Below are 13,283 nucleotides of genomic sequence, written 5' to 3' on the forward strand. Positions count from 1 at the left end.
AGCACTGAACCAAATAATCCTAAATAAAATTAAACATAACTGTTTTCAACATTGATAATAATAATAATAATAATAATATGAATAATAATAATAAATGTTTCTTGAGCAGCAAATCAGCATATTACAATGATTTCTGAAGGATCGTGACACTGAAGACGAGTAATGATGCTGAAAATTAGCTTTGCATCACATTACATTTTAAAATATATTCAAATACAAAACAGTCATTTTAAATTGTAATAATATTTCACAATATTACAGTTTTTTTTATTACAGTTAGTTATTTTAATCGATTGACAGCACTAATATAAACAAATCTGTTGCAGTGTCTGAGTAGGATGCTTTTTTATTGCCATTTTCCTACATATTTTAGTAATATTTTTTTGTAAATATTTTACTAATAAATTAGGTATCATTTGAAAGCTTAAACAGTCAAAATTCATCCTGTGAAAATTGACATTATCGTGAAAATGGTACTTCAATTTAATTTAGTGGCTAAATTTTTGTGAAATCCTCTTCAAATTTGGATCTTGCTAGACTTTGATTTTCTTTTGATTATTTTATAAAACATAAATTTTGTATAAATAAAAATATTATTTACAGTAAACTTCTAACCTTTAATTTTTTTTACGCTTTTATTTTTTGAAGGAAAAAAAAAAAAAAAAGAGACCAACCATAGGTCTGTATTCCAAAGCGATGAACTACAACTACAGTGCTATGCATAAGTTTAGACACCCATGCTAAAGTTGACTAAAAAGAGGAATAAAAAATCATCTTTTGGAAATTGAACTTAATGCCTTAATTTAAAAAAATAGGAAAAAAATCCAACCTTTAAGGACACCAATTTTCTTTGTGAATGAATAATGTATCGTAAATAAATAAATTTTCTTCCTTAAAATACAGGGTGCATAAGTTTGGACACCCCTATGTTAAATTCCCATAGAGGCAGGCAGATTTTTATTTTTAAAGGCCAGTTACTATATGGATCCAGGATACTCTGCATCCTGATAAAGTTCCCTTGGCCTTTGGGATTAAAATATCCCCACATCATCACATACCCTTCACCATACCTGGAGATTTGCATGGTTTTATTTCAGTTAGCATAACAGCTGGTTTGATTTGCATTGAGAGATGATCTTATGGAAAGTATTCCATGCCAATCTCTAGGTATGGTGAAGGCTATGTGATGATGTGGGGATATTTTAATTCCAGAGGCCAAGGGAACTTTATCAGGATGCAGAGTATCCTGGATCCATGAAGTAACTGGCCTTTAAAAATAAAAATCTGCCTGCCTCTATGGGAATTTAACATAGGGGTGTCCAAACTTATGCACCCTGTATTTTAAGGAAGAACATTTATTTATTTACGATACATTATTCATTCACAAAGAAAATTGGTGTCCTTAAAGGTTGGATTTTTCCTATTTTTTTAAATTAAGGCATTAAGTTCAATTTCCAAAAGATGATTTTTTATTCCTCTTTTTAGTCAACTTTAGCATGGGTGTCTAAACTTATGCATAGCACTGTATTTAAGTTCAGATCTATGTTTAAAAAGAAGGGTGAAAGTTAGGTTAAAGAAGAACAAAATAATTACAGCAAAATAAGAACGCAAAGGAGAAACTTATGAATAAACAGACACACGTCAAGCTTGTGTACAGTATTCCAGTGTTTCTTTCCCTCAGAGGAGCCGGTGACCAGCATGAGTGAGCAAACTGCACACGAGTGAAACGGAGTTCTTAATGTCCTAAACAAGTTGAGACTCAGACTCCAGTGTGTATGTTTGCTGGAGCTTATCTTCGCTTTATTGTGGTGAAAAGTAAAGACCATGCCGACTGCTCCTGCAGTAGGGCTCTAGACTCGCACTGTGTCCCGGGCCGAGCGCAGAGCCCGTCTGCATTGTACGGCTGCTCAATAGTCTTTTCACTGTGATTGATGGGCCTTGTTCACTGCCATCTGGCTGCAGATAGATCACATAAATCACTGCCCCGAAACGCAGGGCTCCTGCGTTCATTATGCATCTGTACAAAATATCAGCCTCTTTAGTGGCCATTCACTGGGGCCAGACTGATGTATGAATACACACACACACACACACACACACACACACGCACACACACGCACACACACGCACACACACACACACACACACACACACACACACACACACACACACACACACACACACACACACACACACACACACACACACACTAAATGGGATCATTGCATAGACTTCTATTGTTTTTATATACAGTTGCTACAAATACTAGACAAACCCTTACCCATGCACTAACCATAACAGAAAACTTTCAACAATAGAATTTCAACAATAACAAAGCAAAAATACCTTATTTATTATTTTTTATATTGTTACCCACCTCAACACATATGTCTCAATCTCACACACTCTCAAGAGCAATCAGACGTGTCTGCATTTACCCTATACCTAACCAATTGGAACAGAAAACAAATAACTAGGAACAAATTTCAAGATTTGTGAAAATGACTGCCATGCATTTTTCCCATCTGCATCTAAAGTACTAATTTTAAACCTTCTGCTTTATATGTAGTATACGCAGTTGCAGCAATAATGAAAACAAATGGATTTTTTTGAAAATTAAACCGGATACATGTAGATTCACGTTATTTATTCACAAGGTTTGACGTGAGGTTTCCCCTGATACCAGCTACCTGAACGCAAAATAGAAAATACATCCCCACACAAAAAACACATACACACAAATTGTTGAAATTTGGCAAAAGTGGTGTACATAAAGGAAGATGGCATTAAAATTTCCAGCAACAAAAGGGAGGGTCATTTCTATTTCCCCAAACGGCCTCCTCCTCCTCCTCCTCTGTACGCCTGTAATTACGCCTTTTTGAGCAGAGCGAGGTTAGTGTAATTACTTCATTCACAGCACAGGATATTAGCATAGCTAAGAGAGCAATTTATTCAGCTTGGCAGGAGACACGTCTGTGTGTTATTGTGGAGATGAGTTATCCAGCCGCTAACAAACGCTGAGATCCCAGACGAAACCTTACATACAGTCATAATTGCTCTCTCTTTCCATCCATCCATCCATCCATCCCTTCAGTTGAATTGCTGTGATTGGATCTACCAAATCTGCGTACCTGGACGTGTTCAAGCCCACTGCTGACCATTCTGGTGTTGTCTTAATTGTGTGAACATTTTTACACAAATCATGTTGTAATCCTGCCTGAGGCTGCCTCTAATGAAGTGTTTTCTACAGTGAGTAAAGCAGTGAGACAACAGAGTCAGTGAAAAGAGACGTGCAGGATACAGGAAGATACATTTAGGTAAATATCACTAATCAGAATATTTATGTCATAAAGCTATAATTTTGTGAGATCCTGCAAAAACTTGTCTGCATTTAGCATCAGCCCTTTCCATGCTCAGCCATCATCCAATATAAATAAACTAGTGAGAGTGTGAAAGGTTTTAAAGGGGTCATGACATGGTTTTTTTTATTTTATTATTATGTTCCCTTAGGTGCAATTATAGTATTACTATAGTTTTTTTTACAAAAAACTTTTAAAATGTAGTGATTTATGACCTTTTCCCACCCTGTTTCTCATCCTCTGATTCAAACAGTCTGTTTTGGGGGTGTTTCCCCTTTAAGAGTTCAGTGTTAACGCCCACTGATATGATTGGCTAACGTCAGTGCCTGTGCATCAATTATTAACGCCCCCAGCCAGAGCATTTGCGGATTCGGCGCAACTGTTTATTAGCGGGTGATGCATGCGAAGCGATGGCTCTTGCAATGATAAAACCTTATTATGTTTGAGCCGGAATCAGAGGAAAATGAACCATCACCACAACAACGAAGACTGGATCAGCTCGTGTCCACATGGAAAGTGAAACTATTTTGAATTAATAAAAAAAAATTAACCCGAGACACTTGAAAACGGATTATTGTTGCATAATTATCCTATAGCTTAATTTGCTAACAGTTTAACATTATTTAACTAATCACATGTAGGCCTACTAGAAAGGCGACATATTTTCAAGATTCTCTTATACAAATGTGTTTATATTAGCCATGGTAAAAAGTAAGTTTGCGTCGTCGTTGTTGAGCCCAGAATAGTCGGCACGGACTTATCTTTGAGCAACAGTTTTCTGGCAAAGCCAAGCATCATATTGGGATTTTTTCCTCAAAACAGTCATCCTTAAATGTATAGAACAAACGCTTAAACTAACACTGCCGTGACTGAGACGTCCACAAAAAATAAAGTTCATCCATTTTTCCCTGACGACTGGATCTTTCAGCGTATTTGAAAAGTAGTTTAAAGTTTTAAATACATTACTTACAGTTTGCGTCGTCGATGTTGAGCCCAGAATAGTCGGCACGGACTTATCTTTGAGCAACAGTTTTCTGGCAAAGCCAAGCATCATATTGGGATTTTTTCCTCAAAACAGTCATCCTTCAAATGTACAGAACAAACGCTTAAACTAACACTGCCGTGACTGAGACGTCCACAAAAAATAAAGTTCATCCATTTTTCCCTGACGACTGGATCCTTCGCAGCGTATTCAAAGATGTAGTTTGTCCACAGCCAGGAACAGCACATCTGCGTGGCATTGTAATTTCCCTGTACACAGACCCACTCGCTGTCCGTCGGCTGAACACTCGTGAGGCGCGCAGCGCGCGGGCGCGACAACGATACGAAATGAGCGTAGTTGTCTTGCGCTTAAAGCGTAACTGTCTTCTGCTGGAGGCGGTCATTATGCAAACGCTGGTACGTCACTTCGTACCGTGACGTCACTTCTTACCATGGATCCAGAACGAGCTGTATTTAGAGCTTGATTAAATAAATGATTCGTTTATAATGGGGAGGACGTCTTAAGCTATGAAACTTGCAGGACGTTTAAATGGTACAAAGACCTCTTATATACCAAAAGATCAAGGCAAATTTGGTTTCTCATGTCATGACCCCTTTAAAAACTCTCAGTTGAAGAAACATTTGCTCTTTTACAGATAAACTAATACATGTATCAATGAATCCATGTAAGTGTGTGTGTGGCTGACGGCAACAGAACAGACAGGGCTGAACAGGGACTTACAGTGTGAGTGTGTGTGTGTGTGTGTGTGTAACCATTATAGTGTCAAAATATCCCCACAAAGCATTCGGCAATATCCGAAATCCTAATATGCGGCTGAAACAGGTAGCCTAGTGCCTCACACATTTTTCAACATTAATATTTTAATATATAGAACATTATAGTCATTAAGGCCTTAGATGTTTTTTTTTTTTTTTGAGGAGGTGGTGTGCACTATAGGCCCCTGTGGCACGGCCTAAGCTTTTGTCCTTAAAGGATTTTTTTTCCTTGCATTACTTTTACTTTTCTACTTTAAGTAGTTTTGAAACAAGTACTTTTACTTGAGTAAAAAGCTTGAGTTGATACTTCAACTTCTACAGAAGTCTTTTTTAAACCCTAGTAGCTGTACTTCTACCCGAGTAATGAATGTGAATACTTTTGACACCTCTGGTGTGTGGTAAATGGAAGCCCGCGTCTGCACCAATTATTCACACAGAGACACGCAGAACATCCAGGATTCATATTTAATTTTTATTTTTTTTGGCAGTTTAATATTCACAAAAACGAGTCTATATCGTGATTTGATTTAAAGTGTATTGACCTGATTTTTATTAACATCAAAAATTTGACAAATTCCGTTAAATTCCGCATTATACAGTAAATTCAGTTTTTATGACTAGATTGTGTCCGTGTTTTCCACATCGCAGAAATCATAGGGCCCTATATGTTGCCGCTGTAGCCACTGTATGCAGGGATATTTCTCATACCCCTTCGTTTGAAGTGGTCCTGAAAAATCTTTGTAATATCTAGCCAACATTTTACTTGTCTAAAATGTTGGTGTCATGGTCTATAAGAAATATTTATGGCCAGTATATTTGGCAGATGAAGGCAGGCAGGAATGAAGAAAAGAAGGAAGGTAGATAGGTTGAGACAGACAGACAGACCTTTCACGTTGTGAATTAGATGGAACATTTTTGTGAAAAGTTCAAATGTGCGTGTAAATATGAGTGTACGGAATTATTCGTTAATGAGACCCAGTGTTTTTAGATGAATGAATGTGTGTCCATGAAGACACAGCAGCAGATACAGAACAAAAGTGTGTGTTCTGTGAAAAGGTCCAGAGAGAAAAACGGAGAATTACTTCCTGCAGAGGACAGAGAGGAATGCTGGGAAACATCAGAGAACCAAGCGCTCACTTGAATGCATGACTCCATCCCTGTCACTATCAAGGCACCTGTGGAGTTCACACAGGATTTACTCACTAATGATCCCAAACCAAGGAGGATATTAACAACAACAGCTAGAATTTTAAGTTTAAGATACAAAAAATAGCTTGTTACAGTATTCTTATGCTCATTACTTTTTAGCAATGTAAAAAAAAAAACGTACGAGTTTCTTCTGTTGAACACAAACGATTTTTTAAATAATGTAGATAACCAGATAGTTGACGGTAGCCATTGATTTTTTTTGTCCTACTATGGAAGTCAATGGCAACCGTCAACTGTTTGATTATCAACATTCTTTAAAATATCTTATTTTGTGCTTAACAGAAGAAAGAAACTCTTTCTTGTTTGGAACAACTTGATGACGAGTAAGTGATGACAATTTTTGGGTGAACTAACCCTTCAATTAATCATTTATGTGACTTGGGTTTAATAAATAGGAGTAACAAAACAAAAAATATTGCAGCATTGGTAACTTGTTGATAGTAAATGTTGTTCCATTAAACCAGTAAAGACGTGGCTCATCACTGAACTCAGCATCCAGCATAACCATCATCTGTGGATTTTAAGGATCACTTTGGTGTGAAGAGAGTGCTGTGATGTCAACACGCTCTGCTACAGGCCTGCTTTAGGAAACACACACAAACACGGCAGACTGTGTAATCACCACGCTAACGGCTGACCACAGGGAGCTAGGGGCAGGCTTACATTATGCAAATTATCTGAGGTCACTTGTCTTCCTTGCATGCAAATTTCAATCAAAAGCAACATGGGCCTTGTGAGTACACAGACTGAAGCAAAGGAACATAGACATAAAGAGACACGCATGAGCAAATTTCAGTCAAGAGCGCAGCTTCAGATCACATGATGATGGAGAGAGATGGTGAGAGATAGAGATGGAGAGAGAGAGAGAGAGAGAGAGAGAGAGAGAGAGAGAGAGAGAGAGAGAGAGAGAGAGAGAGAGAGAGAGAGAGAGAGAGAGCAACAGACATTACCCATGCAAAATGTGGATATCTGTAAAGCACATTTTGAAAACCTCTACAAAGACATACCAATTAAACAAATTAGACCAGAACAAAATATTATAAAAGAAAAACTCCAAACATTGGAACAAACAATTAAAGACGACCAAAACCCTCTTGATTCTCCAATTACTTGGGAAGAATTGATCACACAGACAAAATCTCTCCAGCCGGGGAAAGCTTGTGGTCCAGACAGAATTAAAAACGAGATGCTCAAATGCAGCACCCCAGGGATGCAGGCTGCAGTGTTAAAGCTGTTCAATATCGTTCTACAGTCAGGATGTTTCCCTGACATCTGGTGCAAAGGGCTCATTTCCCCCATTCATAAGAGTGGGGACAAATCAGACCCTAATAACTACCGTGGCATCTCTGTCAGCAGCTGTCTAGGCAAATTTTTCTGTAGCATTCTGAATAAAAGAATGCTAGATTTCATTGAGGAACACTCCATCTTAAGTAAAAGTCAGATTGGTTTCCTCCCAAAACACCGCACCACTGATCATATATATACCCTTCACACCTTAATTAATAAACATGTACACCAAACTAAAAATGGTAAAATATTCTCTTGTTTCATTGATTTCAGAAAAGCTTTTGACTCTATTTGGCATGAAGGTCTCTTTTACAGACTTCTACAGTGTGGTATAGGGGGCAAAATGTATGATCTAGTTTAATCTATGTATTTAGAAAATATGTGTGCTGTTAAAATTGGCAACAAACAAACAGATTTTTTCACCCAGAGAAGAGGTGTTCGGCAGGGTTGCAATTTAAGTCCAACATTATTTAATATTTATATCATTGAGCTTGCTTGAGTTAGATCAATGTGCTGCTCCTGGCCTCTCCCTTCTAGATAGAGAGGTGAAGTCCCTGTTTTATGCTGACGATCTCGTTCTAATATCCCCTACTAAACAAGGATTACAGCAACAGCTGGACATAGTAGAAAAATACTGTCAGAACTGGGCTCTGGCTGTAAATATGAAGAAAACTAATATAATGATCTTCCAAAAACGCCCAAGATGTCAGGAGAACAAACATCGATTCACCATTAATAATGATGTCATTGAACACAGCATGAGCTATACCTACCTTGGTATAACCATATCAGCATCATGGAGTTTCAACATGGCAGTGAATGCACTAAAAGAAAAAGCTCGAAGAGCTATACATGCAATTAAGAGAAAATTTTATAATTTCCAAATTCCAATTCAAATCTGGCTTAAAATATTTGACAGTGTCATCCAGCCCATTGCGCTGTACGGTAGTGGAATATGGGGTCCACTCAGTCATCAGAGCTACACCCGTTGGGACAAACACCCAACAGAATCTCTTCATGCAGAATTTTGCAGATACATTTTACACGTACACAGAAACACACCAACAAATGCATGCAGAGCAGAATTAGGCAGATATCCACTGATAATTAACATCCAAAAGAGAACACTCAACTTTTTTAACCACCTGAAATCCAGCCCCCAAGACACACTTCACTCCAAAGCCCTCCGAACCAAAGAGCTGAGCCCAGAAAAGAGTCCCCTATGTCAGTCGGTACTGAGGCAAACTGCCCCACATCAGAGACAGTCTGAGCAGCCTCAAAACAACACTGCCTTCCAAACACCAATCATAGTCAAGCAAATCATAGCAAAATGCAAAGAAACCTATCTGGAACATTGGAAAGAAGAAACTAAAAGCCAAAGTAGACTAGAATGTTATCTGACCCTAAAAAGAGATTATAAATTAGCAGAATATCTCTCTACTGTCAGAGATAGAAAGCAGAGACAGACCCTGACCAGGTACAGGCTCAGTGATCACAAACTGGCAATTGAAACAGGAAGACACAAAAAATCATGGCAACCAAAAGAAAACCGAACATGTGATCACTGTTTGACAGGTGAGGTTGAGACGGAGATGCACTTTCTCCTACAATGTGAAGCGTTTAAAGAAACAAGGAACCTTTACTTCAACAAATTTAACAATATAATCCCAAATTTCAAAGACCTAAATAACATTTCTAAATTAAACATTCTCCTGGGAGAAGGAGACAGAACTTATCTTGCTGCCCAATATGTAGAAGCATGCCACAACCTGAGGGGCAGTGAATGACCGACACACGCATGCACACACGCACACACGCACACACACACGCACACACACAAATATATCCAAACATTGTGTTAAATTTCATCATTTATATATAGTAAAGTTTTCTATTAGAACCTATTTTTATTTTATTACTGTTCATATAACTGATTTATTATGTTTGTACATATTACGCATATATTTTATTTGTTTATTTTGTATATGCTTTGGCAACATTGTTTTAAAAACTTTCATGCCAATAAAGCCCCTTTGAATTGAATTGAATTGAAAATTGAGTGCATGAGTAAATCTGTAAATCTAGCAGATCTCGTTTGAGTAAGACACACTTTGACAGTCGCTTTCAACTGCCAAAAATGTGTCAACAAGTGCCTGGGCCAGAAAACAGGAATTCAGTTACCCAAGAAGGGTGACGCTGCATGAGGATGTCTGTCCTGTTAACTTACATCACCAAATATTTATTCTGAAGTTTCTGTGAACACTAAATCTGACTCCAAGTTTTGGAGTGTAAAAACTGACTAAAGCATTATGCCAAAGATCACGATCCCATCAGAAGAGCAATCACTACTCAGATGTTGACCATTTATCATCATCATGTGTGTTACAGATGGACACCACTGAAAGTGAGGGATTCACAGTATCTTCTATAAAACCAAAGAACACGTTCATCATGTCTTATTGTACAGACTATGGGCCCTATTTTAACAATCTAAGCGCAGGGTCTAAAGCGCATGGCGCAAGTGCATAAGGGCGAGTCTGAATCCACTTTTGCTTGTTTAATGACGGGAAAAATGGTTGGCACACCCGGTGCATGGTCTAAAAGGATTGTCCCTATTTTCTTAATGAGTAATGGGTGTGTTTTGGACGTAACGTGCAATAAACCAATCAGTCTCATCTCCCATTCCCTTTAAAAGCCAGCAGCGCTCGCGCCATGGCAGATTGCTATTTACATTTGCATGGGGAAAAACTAAATACTTCTCCAGAGAGGAAACGGATCTGCTCGTGCGCGAGGTTAAAGCACGCAAGCAGATCATCTATGGGACAAAGTGTACATGTGTTGTGGACCCGCCTATAGGCGCACATTACTAACACGCTTTTTAAATTATAAAAACAAAAAATAGTCCGCCATTAACCAACTGAAACCTGGTCTAAAGTCAATGGCACAATATTTTTTTTGTTTAAAGAGCGTGCTAGTAATGTGCCCCTATAATGTGTCCACAACGCAGTCTATTTCAGTTGCCTCAAAATAGCAACGTGCCAACAATGCGCCTTAACACACTAAACACTCGTTTTCAGACCAGCACACCCATGGGCGCACAGATGGTCGCAAATGCACTTGCCATTTAAACAACGTGGCAGAGGACGTTAAAATGAAAAATGCATCAGGCTAAACTAGCAAAAAACACATGTGTCGTGCCTGGCGCCGCATTGCGCCAGGTGTATGATAGGGCCTAATATCTTCCTTTGGTGAGCATGTCACTACATAAATATGTGTGTATCTAAGCTTGAGTTCTGTGTAAAGCAGGTAAGGACAGTAGACTCATCTAGGCAGAAATAAAAGATCTAGGAAGTTTTTAGAGATGCACCATGTACAGTAGCTGTATTGGCTAATACTGTCAGCACTGGTCTGAAGCTGGACAAAAACTAACCATTGTATATTTTTAAATCAACATTCATTGATTTTTGGCCATCAAACATTGTATTGGTATCTAACAAAATATTTATTTCATTGCTAGCTGCTTAATGCATCACCTCCATGCATAAAACACAGGTCAACATCCACTGAAGCAAGGAGCTGGCAATCCCAATGACATTTATAGAAGCTGAAAGCATGAAATATTAAAAACATCTCTCTCAGCAGCGCTGCAGTGCTCTTGTTAATTAAGAGCTTCTCTGACCATTTTCTCAGGCGGTTGAAATGCACTAATCAGTGCAAGTCTGATTAGTTACAGTAATGTGACATCAGAAATGTGACGAGAACAGTCAGAGCCACTAACTGGACTGATGCTGGATTTTGTCTTTCTGTGATAGAGCCACAAGGGCTGGGCTCTGCTGAAACTTTAATGATGTCATTAAAACAGCGCTGGAGGGCCAACACAACTTCCTGTTCCTGTCCAACATCACTCTGCTATTCATAATCCTCTTTCTAATCTTAGCCTTTGTTTAGTAATAACATCACTGTACCTTGCACACACATTAAAAAAAAAAAAAAAAAAAAACAGCAATTATATATTTTAATATATTTTAAAACACAGCTTTCTCTTACCTTGTGGTCATAAGGGTTGTATGAGTGGAATAGAGCGGAGAGATCTTTGGTTCTTTGTTTTTTCTGTGAAAGTGGAAAAACAACACACCAATCTTAATTAAAGAAAAAAACTTAGTCAAAAAATTATTTGAAGGCCAACTAAAATGACATGAAGGCATCAGACAGCGGAATGAAGAAAGCAAACACTTAAAGAGAAGAAAATGAGGATATCTGCCCTCAAGACCTCTGTTTCTGTAGTGCCTATAAAAGCCTATACGTCCTTCATTTTTAATGAAATGCAAACACTGAGAACCGAGGAGATGAATGATGGCTTTTAATGCAGTCAGAAGTTAAAGAAAGGCTAATTATGAGTAATTATTCAGCGTCTAGTTGAAGAGAAGTCATGTTTTACAGCCAGTGGCGACGTGAAGAAAATCTATCTACAATATAGACATCACATACAGTATATGATTCATGAGTGATTTCACATCACATAGTTGAAGAAAATGGTTTAAATGTAATTCTACAATGACATGAGCAATTAAAAAAAGAAAGAAAAAAGGATGTCACCATTCAAGACTGAACAGTAGACTGAACACTGAATATATTTTAAATGTTGATCATTACTTCAATTTGAGTTGGTATTTTGCGGTCACTATGCATGTAGCTCCAGCTATAAATTGGTATAGAATGTCACATTTATGAAGTATTTCATGTCAACTACAGTACGTATTTATCCACTTGTTTTTTTTCACACTATATTTTGACAAGATTGATGTAAAACCAAATATCACAACATTATAACATGAACTGTCAATCAATTTAGTTAAATATAAATTTAAACATTGTCGCAGTGGTTTGTAATGTCTGTTGAAGCAGGTGCTGCTGAGTCTCAAAAACAAGCGAGTATTTAATCGTACATCAAAAATGTTATGGAATTTAGGTACAAACCTGTGAGGCATTATTACATTGACATTATATCTGTTTTATAATGAACTTAACCTAAATGAACACATTGAATTGACAATCCTAATAACAAGATACTATGGAAAAGTCGGATATTCATTCAATACTTTTTAAAATTTGGCAGAGAAAATGAGTGTCCTGTTGGAAATTATACAAATAACCGCTGGTCTGATCTGCATCGGTCTAATCTGACTGACACCAATCAGCACAAACAACGGTCATAAACGTATTTTTACAAGTCAAGAACATTTCACAGCATCTTCAGCTCACTGTCAGATGCACATTATTGAAATCATCCTCCAGAAAAAGGATAATCTGATATAATGGATCATGCATGAAGAACACTGTAAATGAGCTCAGACCATCTAAACCACTCAAATGATGTCCTACGATCACATGGAGAACTGAATTCACACCTGCCTAATGATGCCTCTCTCTCTCATCCACATTACCAGACCAGGGCCGGCTCGACACGGAGAACACACAACCCTGGCACAGCCAATGAGTTCCAGCAGGATCTTTTCCATAACACCCAATTCATAGCACTCAGACTCCGCAGAGAACCAGGCGGAGAGGAAAAGCAGCTACAGTACCAGCAAGTTAAGCTAATAAAATAAGTTTTTTTTTTTCTTCAGTTTACTTAATTAAAAGGAGCTAAAGCAAAACAAATCTTTTATT

The 13,283-nt window shown here is 37.8% G+C and overlaps 1 protein-coding gene across 2 annotated transcripts in view; it reads right to left on the bottom strand.

Moving 5' to 3' along the window:
* cdkal1 (CDK5 regulatory subunit associated protein 1-like 1) overlaps nt 1-13,283 on the bottom strand; it is a 410,090-nt gene that overhangs the window by 48,988 nt on the left and 347,819 nt on the right. For both annotated transcript variants that reach the window (XM_079627099.1, XM_079627100.1), the window contains one exon: nt 11,661-11,723. In XM_079627099.1, the coding sequence (XP_079483225.1) occupies nt 11,661-11,723 (63 nt within the window). The remainder of the gene's footprint in view (nt 1-11,660; nt 11,724-13,283) is intronic.

Source organism: Phoxinus phoxinus (genome assembly GCF_949152265.1).
Source record: "Phoxinus phoxinus genome assembly, chromosome: 10".
In the NCBI taxonomy this organism is placed as follows: Eukaryota; Metazoa; Chordata; class Actinopteri; order Cypriniformes; family Leuciscidae; genus Phoxinus; species Phoxinus phoxinus.